This window comes from Vitis vinifera, chromosome 11 (genome assembly GCF_030704535.1).
Source record: "Vitis vinifera cultivar Pinot Noir 40024 chromosome 11, ASM3070453v1".
Classification (NCBI taxonomy): Eukaryota; Viridiplantae; Streptophyta; class Magnoliopsida; order Vitales; family Vitaceae; genus Vitis; species Vitis vinifera.
In genome coordinates, this window is record NC_081815.1 from 4,301,823 (window position 1) to 4,321,042 (window position 19,220).

General features: G+C 33.9%; 2 protein-coding genes across 2 annotated transcripts; both read left to right on the forward strand.

Moving 5' to 3' along the window:
- The first annotated feature begins 2,722 nt into the window (after positions 1 to 2,722).
- LOC100266409 (mediator of RNA polymerase II transcription subunit 17) lies at positions 2,723 to 8,622 on the forward strand. Its single transcript, XM_002285053.4, has 8 exons — positions 2,723 to 3,066; positions 3,293 to 3,485; positions 3,957 to 4,070; positions 4,298 to 4,383; positions 5,438 to 5,822; positions 5,909 to 6,376; positions 6,486 to 6,806; positions 8,011 to 8,622. The coding sequence occupies exons 1-8, from the start codon at positions 2,978 to 2,980 to the stop codon at positions 8,335 to 8,337; spliced, it is 1,983 nt and encodes a 660-aa protein (XP_002285089.1). The 5' UTR covers positions 2,723 to 2,977; the 3' UTR covers positions 8,338 to 8,622.
- A 3,479-nt stretch (positions 8,623 to 12,101) lies between these two features.
- On the forward strand, positions 12,102 to 17,358 carry LOC100261198 (uncharacterized). Its single transcript, XM_002285055.5, has 4 exons — positions 12,102 to 13,077; positions 16,497 to 16,661; positions 16,755 to 16,806; positions 16,897 to 17,358. Exons 1-4 carry the CDS (start codon positions 12,821 to 12,823, stop codon positions 16,984 to 16,986), a joined length of 564 nt encoding a protein of 187 aa, XP_002285091.1. The 5' UTR covers positions 12,102 to 12,820; the 3' UTR covers positions 16,987 to 17,358.
- The last annotated feature ends 1,862 nt before the right edge of the window (positions 17,359 to 19,220 follow it).

Here is a 19,220-nt window from a genome sequence, read left to right on the forward strand (position 1 = left end):
ATAGCCTAATTATTGATCTTATATAATCTAGAATAAATCAATCAACATCAATAGCCTACTAAACCAACTTTTAAAAGACATCTAGGCCTTTTCTTCTTCTTATGTCTAGAAAATTGAGATATAATGGTGTATACATAAAGTTTCTAATTGGGAGGAAATCAAAGTTATTCAAATAGTCCAATATTTTATTTCTTTAAATTAATTATAAAATTACATAGGGTTTAGGTTGTGTGTTACACCATGTCTTCATGTCATTTTCAATCTTATTTTCTTAATTTTTTTTCATAAAAAAAAAATGACAATTTAAGAGGCCTTCATGTATATTAAGTTGAACTTTTCTATTTTAGGCCGCTTGAAACCAACAATCATCATAAATTTGATTATGCTTATTTTTGGATGGACTAAGGGTTAAATGGTATTAAAAGTTTTCGAGTTGAATTAAGAACTAATGGCTCCTCCGGTAACATCATTTTTAGTGCATATATGAAGGTATAAGTTATTTAATTGCACGCCCACATACACACACATATGGACATTAGTAATTCAATTCGAAAACTTTTCATACCATTTTAACCCTCAGTCCATCCAAAGATAAACATGACCAAAATTTCAATGATTAATGGTTTCAAGCCGCCTGAAAAAGAAAATTATATCTTTTGTGTATATATATATATATTGAAACCAATAGTGACGGGAAATTTGGTCAAACTTATCTTTGAATGGATTAAGGGTTAAGTAGATATGAAAAATTCTATATATATAAAAAGTTTTATATTTATATTGATGGATCGTGGTCCATAGATGAGGATTAAAATTCCACAAAAGGACAAACAACAATACAAGTATTAGATTTAGATGGCTTGTATGTTTTTTCCCACTCATTGAATAATGAGTTGCCTTAGAGTTTGGCTTGTAACCTAATCTAAGACCAATCTAATTGTTATTTTATTAGACTATAGTGTTATGATATTTTTAAAATTAATCCAACTCGCCTGTGTTGATTTGGGCTAACCTTTTATGAATCGAGGTTATCCTCAATTCTAATAGATTGGATCTCACCTCCATCCACAAATAACATTGTATACAAATATTATAAATTCAAGGAGAAATTACATTCATGCCCATTGGGATGACCTATAATTATAGTTGTCTAATATAAAGTCAATACCATGGTTAGATTTTATCCTCTAATCCCCCGTTCACAAAAACATGTAAGGTTAATAATACCCTTTCATATTAATTAAAAATCCAAATATCATCTATGAAAAAACTAACCTTTTTTCTAATATATATATATATATATATTTAATAAATAATAACCACTAATGAATATAACCAAAAACAACAACAAATAATCTAACAACAATAATTAGGGTGCAAAAATCCAAATAATGAAAGAATAAACCTGTTGCCAAAAAAATCTATTCGTTTTCACCCAAAAAGATATGTGATAAAATTACATTTTTTTATTTATTATCATATATTAATCAAAAGTTATGAAAATATATCAAATATATAAAATCTCTTGAGAAATTGCAAAGTTGGAAATTATTTATGTAATTTTTAATTATATTGTATAATTAAAAGTTAAACATAACAAAATTATATAATCAAAAGTTGTATAATAAATATTTCATAACCTAAAATTATATACAAATTTATGTATTTTGTTACAACAAAATAATTGATAGTTATAAGCTAAAAAAACGATCACTTCTCAATTTCACAATAAAAATATAGAAAAATATTAAATCATTGAAATTTTATTAGCAAATACTATTTACTTAACGATGTATCCTTACATAATCGTGTTAAAACTTTAATACTTCTTCCTCTGTGAGAAAACTTTTCTTTTTTTGGAATAATCTAAGGAATGATATGACCACTAAACTTCTTAAAGCACCTTATAATTTGATTTACTTGAAATATAAGATTTCAAATATATGACTATAACTTAAATTTATTTAAAATTAGTTTACAATTAAAGCTACGAGGAGAAAAAGTCATGAAAGAAAAGACATTTACTGTTTTTCATATCTCCAACATGTTCATATAGCACCTCGAAAGCGTTGTTTTGCCAAATATTCTAAATTAATTTCATGTTTTCATGTGTTGAACAAAATAACGAATTTATACAATTAAAAAAAAAATCAATTTCGTTCTACTAGTTTGAGTCATTGCTTAAGCATGTCATATTGTGTCTTGTCTCCCTATCTTTATTATTATTTGAAAACCATTATATAATATATAATTTAATAAATAATTCATTATATTTTATTATTAATATTTATGATTAAAATATTTAAAATTTATAAGCAAAAAATATTATATTATATAATTAAATATACAAAATAATTTATTTATTCTATATATAAATATATATAGTAATAATGTTATGTTTACAATTTATACTTTTTTTAAAACTATAAATTTAATTTTTTTTAATCAAATTTTTTATTCTACAATATGAGTAATATAAAAAATAAAAATAAAAATGAGGAAAATGAATAAGAAAGCAAATTTAAGATTCATAACAAATGTATATCTTATATCTCAACTTAGGATTATTATATCTCATGTAGAAAGGATGAAATCTCTGATCACATAGTATATTATATCTGACAAACCAAACATGCCCTTGATATCAACCCTAACACACTTCCTGATCACGCGGCCCCCTAACCATTGTTAAGGCCTGAGGGGCCTGTTGTTCTTTTATTCTGATCTCAAACACGATCCATAACATTGAGCCCAGCCCTGTTTTCACATTGGACATGCCTTTACGGGTCGGAAAATTTCCTCGATTTGACTATTTTACCCACATTTATCACGGTAATAATACAAAACCAATGGTGTCCATTTCTCAATTGTAGAGGACAAATACGTCTTCTTATAGAGGTAGTCCAGAACTTCCTGCTCCGGTCAAGGGTTCCGTCGATATTCTCTCTCAAATTTTCCCGCAAAAATTCGAGAGAAAATGGATGGGAAAATGGAAATCTCTCTAGACAAGCTCCCAATCAAACGCTTGGACGCCATTGAAGAAAATGGTGCCGAACGGTTCCCTACGTACGATTCCTCTTTTCTCTTTCCTTGGGTTTAATTTCTCCTTAGGTTTAATTTCATTTTCGTTTAGTTGTATTAGAAGTGTAGGAAAAGCGTATAAAGGGAGACATTTCCAGTCTCTTTAACTAAACTAAGTCTAATACGACAATTTGGTTTACTTGAAAACGGTTTTTCTAGGAAAACAAGCAGGGTGTGAGTTTGATTTTGACTGTAGGATCTGTTTATACAGTGATGTAGGTTACGACGACAAGCGGGTGTCACTAATTCGGCGAATTGACTTCGCATGGGCTGTGGAGAAGGACACGAAGAAGCAGAAGAAGGCGTCGAAGGAGGAGGCAACGCCATGGCCGTGGCAGAGCCTGGTGGAGAATTTGCGGTTGGCTCATCAAGAGCTTTCTGTCATAATTGATCTGATCAGCACTGTGCGTTAATCTTATTCACATCTATGATTGTTGTTCCGTTATATATTTTGGTTTTCTGTATGAATTCTCATGAATTTAGGGTTTTGGATTAATGTTGTCTGGAAGTTAAAGAATTGATGCTCTATTTGCTTGTGGTTGAAAATGTCGGAAAACATAGAAATTGAGAATCTGAATCCTGGGGTTTTCATTGTTTGGATGCAGAGGAAATTAAAACCTTGGTTTCTGAGTTTATTTGCAACCAAATTTAGATTTAGCGTTTGACTTTCACTATCTAACACCTAGCAACCATTTTAAGTGTTTGAGAACTTCAGATATATGGTTTGTGTGGTTGCTTTTTGTGATTTATCATAATAATGTTCACTTCCTCTTTAGGAAATACCCTTCAGAGTTGCAAAAAAAAGTTCTAGAAACTGGTGAAGGAATGAGTAGAATCAACAGTATTTATTTGGTTTTCAATTTCTGGCTTTATAGGTTGAAGCTAATGATGCAGTAACAGTGGCTAGCATGACGAGGCCAAAGCCATTACCCAATGAAGTTCTTTCTGACCTTGGCGTGTCTGCTGCAACCAAGCTACAATGCTTCAGGGTACTGCTTTTCTTGTGTAATAATAGTGATCCCTTCCATTTTTACAATTCACAATACGTTGTAGTTGCTATTTAGTATGCCGGTTACAGAGGAAGGTGACCTCAAATCTGAAGCGTCCACAATTTTGTTGTACGAAATGAAAGCTGGAAAGCTGCATTCTTGTTTTGAATGTCTGTTATAGAATTTTTTTGAAGCTTTTCTTAAATGTTGCTTGCTTCTGATTGCAGCATCTTAGTAAATATTTCAAGCAGTCCGCCAAAGCTTTGGAACAGCAGATTGCTAGGGAAGCGAGATTCTACGGTGCTCTCATCAGGTGAGCATGCCTTGTATACCTTTAAAGCATTGAATACTCCACATTAGTTGGATTAGAATTTTAAAAACATAGGATACAGTCAATATAGTTCCTTTTTTGTTTTTATCTCGTAGTTGTATAGTTTAAGGATATAGCAGTCTTGTTAAAGGCAAAAGGCAATGTCAATATGATAGGGTCTTATTTTGCCCAAGACGAGAGACAAAAAACAAGGTGATAATCTGAGCAAAGTGAGGAAATAGAGAGTATATCTGTATATGTACTAAGAAGAATATAATTTCATCTTCACCATCACTAAAAATTGTTATCCAAGAATCAGCACCAATAAACTTCCACTTCTTAGGTTCTCTAGTGGAATCAACAATACAATGACGAATAATTGATCAAAACATTGAATATTACCTTCCACATCATACAAATCGTTAAGCTTGTTCGCACTAAAAATAAATAAATAAAATAAAACAAAAAATCATCTTATACATTCTATATTGTAATTTACCCCCTGCTAGTTTGCTTTTAGACTTGTAACTTCCAATTCTTTATTTCTTTAAGATTTTTAGGCATAACATTTTTAAAACATGTATCCAACTCAGTGATATATATTAATATCATATATCAGAAGTATCCATGTTAATGCACTGATTATTTAAGAATAATTCCATCACCTCAGTTTCAAAAAGGCACTCTCCCCATCACCTCAGTGCCTTGGCTCAGGTGATTGCCTACTGGTAGCCTCTTTGAAGACACTACACCTGGTTACCAAAGTGATTACCCTTTGCTTCACCTTGCCTAGTGAGATAGGCAATTATAGCAATTGCCTTTGATAACTGTAATATATGGGTTTCAGTGCTTAAATAGACTTTGTGCTCCTTGTTTATGTACAACAACAGTGACTATGATTTCAAGGAATGAAGAAAAAAATGGAATGGTGGATCTTCATACAGTTCTTAATTCATTCATTCCATAAATAAGCTAAAGAAGAGAATAAATATGACAATGATATCTCATAAGCATACTTACAACATTGCTTCTACTCTATTTACTGACAATCGGATAGATTGCAGCAAAACTGGAAAGTTAAGCGGCAACGTGTGGCTGCTTCTGCTCCTGGGAATGAAGGTTTCTCTATTGATCTCTTCAGCAATTCATTACATGATCCAGTAGCTGTATTTCGCCCATCTTCTTTATCTACAGTTCGTGTTGACCATGATTCTGCTGGCATGCTGGCTGTCCATTTACCTCCAAATTCATGTCGCGCTCTTCATTTTGGGTTTCTTGGTGGACATTTGGGTAATATTCCAAAGGAGCCTAGTAAAACAAAAACTTATGGTCCAGATGAGCTTCCTTCTAAGGAAATTAAGAAACCTTTGAGTGATAATGAGTGTGTTAAAGAAACCCATTCAGTTCTCCGCGAAGGTCATCAGGCAATCTTTGATGAGCAGGTAGGTTGTTCTTTTTCACTTTAATTTGTTGTCCCCTTCATGCTTCTTTGAACCTTTATTTAGCTCTTTTGGTTCATCTCATCCAGGTTTTTGATTTAGTGAATCGCGAAGCATTCAACTCATCATCAGGAGTCAATGTGACTGGAATACGTGAAAACTATTTACAACTGAACATAGGTCAAGGAGCCTCTGTTTTCATGTCACTTGTGCCATCTGGACAAGATGAGAAAACAGCTGATGGCATGGGAATGCAGAATCTTGAAAGTGCCATTTTACCCATGGACACATTTGATGGGGTAAAATTATCAGATGGAAAACATGATAATGATAAAAAGAAGTCAGGGTTTCCCAATCGCATTAGTAGTGAAATATATCTGAAGCAACTCTTTCATGAGCATGTATTTGTTAGAGCAAAGGATAAACACATTTCTGCTGGCAGGACTCAGCCTTCCAGTCAGCCAGCAAAGGATGGCTTTGGTCTTCTGGGTCATTTTTGCATGTCTTTAGCTCATAGAATCTTTTCAAGCAAAGTTCTTATGGAGTTGGAAAATCTGGTACCAATCTGATTCTTATTATTTGTTAAGCAGAAAGCAAATGAAAATTATTATTATTTGTTTATATGTGGTTTTTCTCTCTCTTAAAATGATTTTTCTGGTGTTCTAGGTTTCCAGAGTTCCATATCTTCATTTGTTATCCCATCCCACTTGGCATTCTAGGACATCTTCATGGACACTCTTAATGAAGGTTCCTGAGTCCAGTTTTCATCCAGGCTGCCAAACCCGGACATCAGACATTCACAATGTTAAGAATATTATCAAGACACATTTTCGGACTAAGGTGGTGATAAACGATGATTGTATCAATGTCGAGGGAGATGGTGCTCCTAATGTTGTTGGCCTGTTCAAAGGGAGTTCTGAGGACGTGTGTTCCATGAACAGATATGACTGTGACTTGGCAGATATTCCTGTGATACTTTTGCAGCAGGTATTTCTCTATCTTTAGGATTTCTGAAAGGTGTTCAATGTGTTAGGTTTATGTTTCTTTTTCATTTTTGATAGTTGACATTTTTTTTCTCCGTTTTTTTCCCTCTCTGCTGGGAGTAAAAACATGGAAGCTCCCACATCTCAACCTGAATCCTTTGTCACTTGAGCCAGGCTTCAAAGGCATGTCACATTTATGAATCTTCTTGGACGATTAAATTGGTGCAGCTTGTTAATGAAGAAATAAAATTGAAGAATAAAAATTTGCTGCTTTTCCTTTAGATAGGAAAATGAAAAGTAAAAAAAAGATTAAAAAAAGGAAGGCACAACAATTTCTGTATATACTTAACTTTGCTTTGGGAAGATTCTTTCAATATGGGGTAGCTCTTGTAACTAGCAGGACCGTCTCTTTCTCCAGTTGTAAACGTCTAATGGATTACAATACTTGATTGTTTTTGCTTATACACATTAGGAAGTTTGGTTTATGATTTAGAACATAAAAGCATGAAAAGAAGCTGGGTTGAAAGTAGGATGTGAATGCCTGTCTGAGGATTGTATCTTTGGAGTTTGCTTGTTTACTTGCAAACCATCTGAAGGTGGGAATTGAAGAGAAAATAAATTAAATAAGAAAAGAGAAAGGAAAAGAAAGGTAACAACTTCTGTTCTTTGTTTTTCAAAAGGAAAATAATGTACAAAATATGCTTCCTGATATCAAAGGCAGCATGGTAAAGTAAGAACTTTCCATCTTTTAGTGAAAAGAGGAGATTGAAGCAAGATGGCTGGCTAGTAAAATGTCAACTTAGATTTATTGAAGACATCAATTAGTTCTGGTTCTTCAATCTGGTGGAGGTGTGGTATTGAAAATGGGGAAGGAGAGAGGTGCCATGACAAAGGGGAGAGTAAAAACCAACTTGAGATGGGGACTGTCTGTCAGTTTGTAGTCTTATGATAGTTGTGAAGCCTTTAGAAGGAAATACTGATAATGCAAATTTTAGTGCTTTTTATGTTAGTAGGGATTTTATAATTTTTTTATCTGTATCACTAAGCATCAATGTTTTCAGTCTTTCTTTCCAAGAGCAATGAAGTTGGATCACACCACCTCATCTGACATACTAGTTTTGGAGTAGCAAGAGAGCACATCCATGGGTTGTGCCCACAGCCACATTTGATTCATTCATAACTGAATTTATTATGGTCTTCTGCAACAGGTTGCAAGTCAAGTTATCCGCTGGCTTCATGAGGAAGCTCTTAAGGTGGGAATAAAGGCAAATCGGGACTTTTTATGCTTGTCCTTTGAGATGGACCAGGGTGAAATGCTCAGCCTGGTGGCTCATGTGAACCCAGATGATCCCCAAGGATGCATTTCTTGGTGGCTGGTAATGGATGATGGGTTCTCAGAGGACCTCAAATTTCACACAGATGCCCCTGATGGTGGGTCTGAATATAGGAAATTCTTGGGTCATTTGTCTTTGGAAGTTTTGTACTCAACACTGATGGACTTGGTTAGCTTGTGCAACGGTGGAGGGAGGCATTGATTTTGGATTTTGCTTATGTTCCTTGCTGCATCAAAGGAGAAAGCTACAGGTGGGTTTTCTTTAAATCAACCACATTATATCCATCAGTGGCAAAATTTTGTAATTCTTAAAAGCAATGCCTTTCTTTTGTCGTTAATTTGGACTTTGTTTCCCAATTGACACATGTATGTTACCAGTAGCCACAATGGATGAAGCCTGAAGAGAACTAACATCTTGGAGCTTATAAGAAATTTTAATTAATCAGACTGGTGCTGTAGCAAAAGAGAAAATGAATTACTTACCAAACTAACATGTTCGTATGGATTTTTGGCTTCAGTATCATAACACAGATTCATATATCTTACATATGTATATATGCTTAAAAGTCCTATTTAAAAATATTTTCTGATTTGCTTGTCTGTCTTATTTAAGGAAAAATAAAATAAATTTGGCAACTATAATATATATATTATGACTGTTATTGGCAGCAGGAATCTTATTCTGAAATTAAAAGTTAGTTTTGATTCTGTCGTAGTGGTTACTGGTTGGGTTGTATTCCATATGTTTGAGCTGAGTTATTTTACCAATGGACTGGTCCCAATTTGCGATTCATGTTGTACATACATTATTGATCTGACCTATTTTAGTGGATGATAAGGGACTGGGACTGTGACTGCCACTCAAATTGTATAAATCATGTTTCATGTCATATATTTGTCATTTCAGTATTGTGATACAGTGCAACAGTTGGATTTTGATGAAAAATCAATTATTATATGGTTCTGATGAAATGAATTTGTCAACATCTAGTCCAAATAAACAATCCAACAAAGGTGAGGTTGTCATAACAACGTTTTTGTAGAACTGCTCTCTTATGTCACCCTTCCCCATTGTACCTCAGTTTTCCTGTGAGTCCAATTTTGACTTTTTCTTAGCCATCCCTTGGTAGTGAGATGTTGGACAGAGTTCATGGCATTAATAGTTATCATATGCTAAAAGGCACATTGAAAGACGCTTATTTCTTCATATGATTTCTTGATTGACCTATAAGAATGAGATAGACCCTTGTCTTTAAAATAATTTTGCTTCACAATGGAGCTAACAGTGATCAACAACATTTGAAGGATGCTAGATTCATCTCCCGCTAGCCACTGGTATCGTCTCATATGCAACAACCACTGAACCACTGCTGCAGGAAAATGATAGCAGAAAACAGCAGGCCCCCACAAGGACTGATGACATCCCAAGTAGTTGAGTAAAGTAGTTGGGTAAAAATCTGCACATGTAACTGTGAAGATCATGGACATGGGAGTAATCTGATTAAAGTAGTTGGATATAGGAAAAATGAGAAAGAGTTTGGTCGCTTTGAGTTTATGAACATATTGAGCAGGATGTGAGGGAAAAGGAAAGTATCAATCACCAACCCAGCATAAGATTCCCAAGTCCCACCCAAGGGAATGTTGCTGGTAATTCATAAGCTAAGAAAAAGCCGTTTTGTGCTTACCCCAGTTCAGAAACCAAGTAATTAAGAAGCCATCCGCATATAATGGTAAAGACACATACAGAGAATTCCTCTCAGCGGCCCACAAGTCGCAACCACTTTTTGTTTACATCACCTAATCTAGCTGACCATGTGTGCAGGAGAAGACGGAATTGTAACTGGAAAATTACCCTCACAAACAGATTGCCCACTTTTAAACTTATTTTACTGGCTATGACTTCCCAAGAGGAAGGCATTAAAGTCTAGAACAAGAGGGATCGCGTAAAGGAGAGTGATTAGGAGCATGATTAGTGAGATGGAAGGAAGCACATTGGGTTGCTTTTTCAAAGGAAAAGGTTGCAGGTTCAGAACGACAAATGCAAGGGTGTTAGATATCAGAACCATGATCCTCCAAATAGACTTCCTTGCTTCAACCACGGCAAATGCAGTTGAAGACAAGTCCAGACGTGGGAAGTCAAGAAGGTCAGATTTGGCCCGTGTGGCTTTCAATGCTTCCCCTTGATATATATACCTTTCATTCTTGGAGGTTAATGGAGGGAACTGAGGATTCACAAAGAACCTCACAATTCATAAGAGTCATTTGTTGATATCTGAATCTGAATCTCTGAGCTCCGCTTTCTACAGCCAACCATTCGCACAACTCCGGTTCCGACGTCATGGATCCCTTGGGCAGTAATATCTACTTTCATTTCATATGCCTATGTAAAGATATGAGCTAAATGGGGTGATGAAACCTCATCATAATTTGTAACCTGAATTGCCTTTATGTTCATGAAATGTTCCCCACCAAAAGGACAAACCAATTATCTGGCCTTGAAAGTATTGAACAGATACTGGTATTCGACTCTGAACCAAGTGAAAAACCCTCTGGGACATACTACTAATCCCTCCAGGAAACCCACTACCACTTTTCTCAGAAACCCAATGTGGCAATTGGCATCACAAGCCAAATTCTAGCTCTCTAAAGCACCACTAACCAAGCCAGGACAGCAGCAAGACCAAGCAGCTTAGGTTTATTTTGATGCGTAACTGAAAAGGGCTGTATATGTATCATTTTCAAGTGTATTATCAACCCAATTATTTTTTCCAATTTATAAAAATGAGTGAATTGATAATCCTTTTTATCCAAGAATTATCTTTAATTTGATAATTAAGTGTCATTATAAATTCATCAATATTTAATTAAACACCAAAATCCAAAATATTCAAACATCTCAAAATCAATGAAAACCCACCATTAAAAATTATTTAATAAAACATCAAATAAAAAATTACAAAAAATTTAATTTATTAAAAAAATTATAAAAAATTTCACATAAACAAATCAAAAGTAAAAAAATATTAAATTTAATACATTAAAGGAATAAAAAATAGATTAGGATAAAAAGAAAAAAAAAAAGGAATATTAAATTCTAACATATATCATACTATATTTGGATATTAAACATTATTAATATTTTACAAGTGCGACAAACAGGGAAAATTATTTTTTATATTTAAATTTTTAAATAAAATTTTATTTTTTCAAATAATTAAACACAATTTTTTAAAATATTATCAAATAGACCTACAATTTTTATTTTAATATTTTATAACATTTGCAATTACATATGACCCATATAAAGTCACATCTTCACCTTTACGTGGCTTAACGGAGAAGGGATGCATCGAGTCATGAATACTTTCTGGCTTCCCAAGCACCAACTTCCATTAATAGCTTCAAAGTTACAAAAATAAAAATATAAATAAATAAATAAATAAAAAGAAGAAGTCAATTATTAAAAAATTGATTTATAAAAAAAATTATTAAAAATTAAATATTTAGTATCTCGACTATATCCTTTTACATGATCACTCCATGATTTGGATTAAGTGGAATTTGGGAAGTAACATTGATAATTATCCGAGATCGTAGGAGAAAAACAAGTCAAATACAGAGATTTTGGGAATCATACTGATAAGGATTAATATTATCAAGATGAATGAATGTAAAAATTTTTGAAAAAGTTGAAAAAAAAAATTAAAAAATTGGAAAAATAATAAGAAAATGGTTGCTTAAAACTGAAAAGGACCTGGGAAATGAAAGTACATTGACTTTTTCCATTTAGGCCAATTGCCTTTAGCCACATTCCAAGCTCACGTGAGTTGAATCCTCTCATGACATTCTCTTCGTTGACTCATTTTCCTTTTTTTTTTTTTTTTACCCTTTAAAAAAGGAAAAAATAAATTATAAAGTAATTAAAAATAATGAATAAATAAATATAGATATATATGGAGAGAGATAAAAATCTGAAATTATGATGGAAGGTTCGAATGCAATATACATTCTTCAAGGTGCAAGAAACGAATCCCACATTGCTTACCTGCAAATCTTTCTGTTTTCACTCTCTGATACATTTGAAGGCACAGTCAACCAAAAGACCGGAAAACCCTTATTGGTTTCGGTTTCTCCTTTTTCCAAGAGCTTTTTCTGTTTGTTTATGTTTGGAATTGGAGAAACCGGAGCTGTTGCGATGTGGGTGTTTTGGAGAATTCGAATCTGAATGCGGCTTTGGAGAATCGGGGGCACTGGAATTGCGGGGGCTCTGTGGGTAACCAGATTGGTTTGTTGAGCAATTTTCTGTTTTTTGGTTTCGTTTGTCTGTAATTACTGAATTTGTGATGTGGGCTTTGTGAGGAATTCTGTCTTGGATGTGGGTTTTGGAGATGGGAAAGGGTTTTTTGTGAGATCTTTTTTGGGCTGAGAACCATGTGGGGTTTTTGTATGAGGATATGATCAGTTTTTTTTTATTTGTGCATTCAATTCACATAGATTGATTGTTTCTGGGACTCATATTTAGGTGGCATTTGTTAGGGTTTAGGAGCTGTGAAGTATTACAAACATCCACTGGATTCTTTAGATACTTGAATTTCAGAATTGGGTTTTGAGGGCGGAGAGGCTTTGATTTTGTTGGGAGATATTTTCTGCATGTTCATTGTTTCTTTATCATTCCCTGTGTGAGTATGTCGGGAGGGACTCCGGTTGGGGGTGGATTTATGAGGCAGAGGCACAGCCAGGGGTATGCCTCTAGCGGGGATGACCTCGAGGATGATGCATGCTCGAGACAGACCCCTTCATCGCCTGCAATGCCTAGAGCTCGGACATGGACTGAGGTCATGGAGAATATTCTTTGGATTGCATCTGCAGTTTTTATTATATACTATGGTGACCGGAATTCGAATTTTATCTATCTCTTGTTGCATGATGATCGCATAAGAAGGTAAACAATTCACTTGGAACTTTTTTACTGTTATTTGGCCATTTGATTTTATCAGTCCTTATTTCTTGTTTCTTTTTTTCTTTTTTTTCAATTTCTAAATAAACTAAGAGTGCATTTAATAGTGATTCTACTCGAAGTGTTTTGAATGAAAGTGTTTTTTTTTTGGAGAATCACCTATTAAGTATTTCTCCATAAAACACTATTAAGTAATTTTTTAAAAGCACTGTCAAACACACTTTAAGTCTAACCTCTATGTTTGGTGATGAATATAACTAGAACAATGCTGCTAGGTCATACGCACTTTTGATGGCTACAAAGATTATCAGAATGTTGTTTTTTGACGGTTCATGGTAGTCTTCAATAATCTGTAAACCTTGGTTTCAGTGTTTCACTTTCAACCTCCTTTGAAATTAAATAGCTTCCTAAATGTTTTCAAATGCCATGAAAGCTGTGAAAAATAAAACAATAACTTTTAAGATCGAGAGTGAACCTAATAAATGATGGAATGAATTAGTTGGAGGCTTATTCATCCACACATGTTGATAAACATTAGTATGGAACTTGAATGAAGAGGCTCAAGACGGCTATGGCGAATTTGAGGCTTTTCTAAAGAACAACATGTATGACTAGAATAACATATATAAATGCTAGCTTAAGTATTAAAGTTAATTTTATATATAGCAATAGTGCATGGCAATTTGCAGGTGTACACATGGAACTGGCTGAAGTTTATAAATGAACAAACATCCTCAACATAAATTACATGTAGATATGCCATAATACAAAACTTAGCACAAGAACATGCTAATCTGCTACTATACCGCTTAGGTTACCAAGCAAATCATGCTACCCTTTTTTGAAAGCCTTGGAATCATGTTTGAATCCCTTCAAAATGTCTTCATCAAGACAAGTAATCAAAACCACTCTCTCATAGAAATATGGAATCTTGAAATTACATTCAACTTTTCTTTTTGGTTCCTTAGAAACAAAAATATTTTGATAGAACCATCAACAGAGTGATACTTATTATATGAAGAAAGTTACAGTGATTTTGGACATGTTGGCTATTCAGAAATGAGATGACATTATTCTCAATACTCATATCATCTTGAATGTATATGATGATTGTCGTATAAATTAGAGCCATTACAAAAATCACCACAATAATAATTTTAGATAATTGAAAGTAATATCTATGAAAATTCTAGACTGGCCTTATCTGAAATGTGTACTGAGAAAAGCAAATAAGCTCCTTGCAAATGCTATAACAAGTAAAATAGGCTCTCTTTTTACTGATTTAAGATAAAACAACATAGAATGATTTCATTTTTATGTGCTTCAGTGTCTTTGTAGTTTAGTGAACAGACGTGGTATGCTATTTCCATAGTCATTAAAAACTTATGCTGCACGATTAAAAGAACTATTATATTAATTGTTTATATATAATACACTCACACACACACACACACACACATATATATATGAGAGAAGGGTAAAATAATCGTATAGGAAAAGCTATAATCTTGTTGTCAAAGATCATATTGAAAGTTAAGTGAATTTATTCTTATAATAAATATTAGAGAATTTTCATTTGAATGGTTTGAATGTTGACATTGAAAATGATTAGTCATTGGTCAGTAAAAACTTTCGATGATGAACATGAAAAGTTAGAACTTATGACATGACACACAAACACATATATATCAACACATATAATTGCATTTGCATAGTTAGAATTTGAAACTAAATATCAAATTTATAAATTTTAAAAGTTTTTTTTGTGGATTTTGCGATTAACCTATACAATAAACTCATATTTTGCTGAATTGAACTTTTTCAAAACTGTGGTATTCAATATTTTCAAATGATATAATATAGTTTAATTCTTTAAATCCTACTATCTTTTGTGAAATTGGTTATATAGTACTTACACTCATGCCTTCAATGTATATGCACATTTATGCATATTTTTTCTATTGATATTTCATGATATAGAAAAACTTGTGATACATGATACAGAAAAATAGAAAAATGATACACAATAGCTTTTACGATTTAACAACTATGGCTATTTCTTTATTCATAGGAATACTTTGCAGTTTAGCTGCATATTTTTAAAATTCTGTATTGTTTCTATCATGAACTAGAATATTTTGATCAAGTTTCATGTTAATATTAAGTCTTCCACTTGCTGAGTCAGGTTAAGTTGCCTTTTAATATAGGAGTGTGGATACTGAGATGATGAAACTAATGTTACATAATAACATGGGAACACTACAGGGGTTGTATGCATTTTGCCATCCAGAAAGTCAGTCAAGCTGCTTGATATGGACAGAGCCCTTGACTAAATCTCACTGTATCCGTATTCTTTTTAAAAGTCATTTTTCCCTACTGATGAGAAAATGTCTGTTAGGCTTGCACCTTCAGGCTCTTTTTGATGACAATGTCAAGAAAAAGCTTGTAGAATCATTGAGTTTCTGCCTTGAACTTTCAAGTTCGTTCCCTTTTCATCTTTTTCAATACTTTGAATTTCAATTTTGAGGTACTAGTGAGGTGTAGAACTCTGGTCTTGAGTCCTGTATATTATATCTGAATCGCCAATTCATAGGATCCCAAAAATTTTGGTTCTTCAGAATGAAATGAGGCTTAGTAATCATTATGCTCTTTCTTAAACAACCTTACTCTCCTATCTTGTAACCATTTAATTTTTATTTTGTAGGTATAAAACATTTAATTTTTATTTTGTAAAAGCATTTAAAATTTGTATGATGTTTTAGATACTCCATTACTTATTAAAAGTACGTTGAGTAGATATTAGAAGGATTGGATTGCATTGCACTTTTGAACAGCCTATTAAGAGAAACAAAAATAAAAAGAAAAAAGAAATAGATGTTACAAGGATTGGGAAGATGAGAGTACAATCTAACTTTTTTAGGTTTTAATGTTTCTGTTATTCAAACTCATAGCATTAATGGTCTCACTTTGGTGAATTTGGACAATTTGGCAAATTTTTTGTTACTTTATGAGGAATGATTTGAGTACTGCATCATAGCTCATAGCTCTGCCTTAACCACTAATACGGTTTCTTCGTGATCTTTCAACTGCTTTACTACTGTTTCAGCTAGTCGGGAACCCTCTTCTCTTTGTTATAGAGCCTTGTCTGTATCTATATGATCCAGTCAAAAAATCCTCATTTTGATGAAATTTTTGTTTTTGTTTTTCCTTTTCTTTTTTTTTCATCTTTGTATTGCTGGGTTGTGGGAAGACAATGATTTTGGTTTATAGAGGCTAACTTAATTTGAATAATGCATATGATGCTCATGGTTACATTGGTTAAAGAACCCTATATTTGCATAGAAGAGTAGTTTTCCTGTACATGAATGACAGGTCTCAACTCATCCTTTTCACTCCCTTCACAGATTGCCCTTATACCTTGGGATGGTGGGGGTTAGTTTGAATATTCTTATCTTCTTTTACACAAGTATGTTCGCATCGGGTGTCAAGAAGTTTTGCGAGAAATGGGAATTGTCAAGTCCATCTGCTTTGCCATTCCTTACCCTACTTGGGCTTGTCTCCTTTTGCCTGTAAGGGGAAATACTATCCTTTCCCTGCTCTTTATATTATATTAGGTGGCTTGGATCTCATTTCATCCTTTCCTGGGAAATTTATTTTTGCAGGTTCTCCTTTGCTTTGTGGCCAATTTGGAGTTTCTTGACCCTTCCTCTTCTGGTACAACTCACATGCTTTTGGTTTGGTTATACCTTTTTGCTATAAAATAACTTACTTGGAAGGATCTAATTTCTGTCTATCTTCCTGCAGTTTACCCTGTTTATGGCTTGCATAGTGGCATCCCCTTATGTGATGACTGGGACACTCAGACCACAAACAGAAGTGCTTCGTACAGATTAAGCTTTATTGGCTTTAAAAGAGAAATGTGTGACAAACACTGACTGGGTCAGGGGTCTGTGTCTCAAATGCATGGTTGGTGGCCTCTGCAATAGATTGAAGTTTTGCTTGTTATATAATGCCTCCAATGCCATGTTGGTGCTAGCAATGAATCTGATTTTTCTATCAGTCAGATTTGTATTACTTATACAGAGGACAGGTTGAGGTGAAGTCAGTTTTGTCTTTCGTGAGGATGATTTTATCACATGAGCATGTCTCTAGGTGTTTTCAGATAAGTTCCTTTACATTATATCACATATTTGGCTTCTGATATCACCCCTTCGGCTGTGTAATTGGTTCATTTTTAGAATGGGGAGAAAGTTGCAGTTCCTCCTATCTGTGAAATCAGGTTTTGATGTTTGCTATCTAGCTCTATCATCTATCATTTATCATTTTCAAGTTTTCCCTTGGTGAGTAAGTATAATTCACAATATGATGATTATTGTTGAATTTTGGGGTTTTAGCTGGCTTGATCTTAAACAAGTTAGAAACCGGCAACTTTATTCTGACCCAGTTAGAATATGATGAACAACCAAATTCTAAACAATCCATTTTGGGTACTGACTGATGATAGTCTTTTCACTAAAAAATTATTGGACTAAACCAAATCCAAATCAGTTGGTAATCCTTGGTTGATAGTTGTTATTCCTGACATCAAAGTATTTTGTTTAGGATTGAAAGCATTACTTTTTCCCCTTCTTTTCGAAGATAAAACTATTGGGTATTGGCATTTTGTTGGTGATGACCATTTTGGACCACCATGAATGTGCCAGCAAAGGCAAGCCCCAATATTTTAGGCATATGCTAGTATTGATACAGCTGTTGCCATGTTGCTGAGATTATGTACCGCCAGTCACATGGTGACATTGGGGTCATTAGGGTAGGAATAAAGCATTAAACAATCAGTCTTGAATGGCCACTCTATCAACTCCATTTTTGAAGTGTCTCTTTGCACTTTGTCTCACTCAGGAATGAAATAAAAGATGAGCACAAAAGACAATCTAATATGAATTATGATTTGTAAAATCAGACATCAATTTTTTATTGATTGGCTGATACTACTGATATGTGAAACACAGATGATTTTTTATTTATCTATTTGCCTAATGAAGCAAATGTGAGCTGCAATTTGAATAGTTGTTTGTTTACAAGGGTTTGTTGCTTATGGATATGCTGTTTTCAATGCAATGGCCATGCCCTTTGTCGTTGCCAAAGATGGGGTATGTGAAGCCAAAGCATGGGTAATCTGTGGATCAACTTTGTGTACAAGTCTGGGAAAGTTAAATGTGAACCCCACTGCAATGACTTTCTTAATACCCACAAAGACCACAACCATGGATTGTCCCCCAAGTTGAGAAGGACATCTTTCAACATCTCCCTCAAAAAGGAAAAGTAGCATGATTTCACAAGCCATAATGCTCTCAATGCTTTGTGATTTTTTATTCTTTTTCTTTTCTTTTTTTTTTTCCCCAGGAATTTAAATTGTGGTGCACACCAAGCGTTTGATAAATTGAGGCGCCAAGAAAAGGTGCCATCAATTCTTGAACAGAACGCAGTACAATGAGATTGTGATCTATGGCTGCTTGATCTTCCCATTCAAACTAACTTCTGGCTCATAACAAACCTCTCATTTGCCGGACAGGGGATTGACTGAAAGTGAAAGATTGATGACTTTTGTAGAAAGCGATAAAAGATTGAACCCTTGTTTTTCAAGTATTCACATGGCCTTACGTGAGCCTATTCTTTTGATTGATAATTTCATAAGTCAGTTCCCATCGAAATCAACATCCCAGTGGTGCATTATACAAACATCAATCAATTCACAGATGCTGAGGCTTTGATGGGTTTGCTGGCAAGCCCCCATAAAACTGCAGGATTGCATTTGTAGCAGCAGCGTAATGATTAGCCCATTCGGAATACTGATGAGAAAAAAAAAGGGGGGCAAAAGAAAGAAAGAAAAGAACAAGCCTGATTTAGTTATCCTGATGACTTGAAAGACTTTCGACTAGCCAAGAAACTTTTGTCATGATTGGGACTCTCCCAAATGGAGATGATTTTGGGTGTTGAAAGTCATGCTTAGGACCCATTCATTGTGGAAACTGGAAAGCAACTTCAAATATCCCCAGGAAGGCATATTGGTTGGTATACACGATTACATGGGTCTTTCATAGATGTGATCATTTGTTGAAATCCCACAC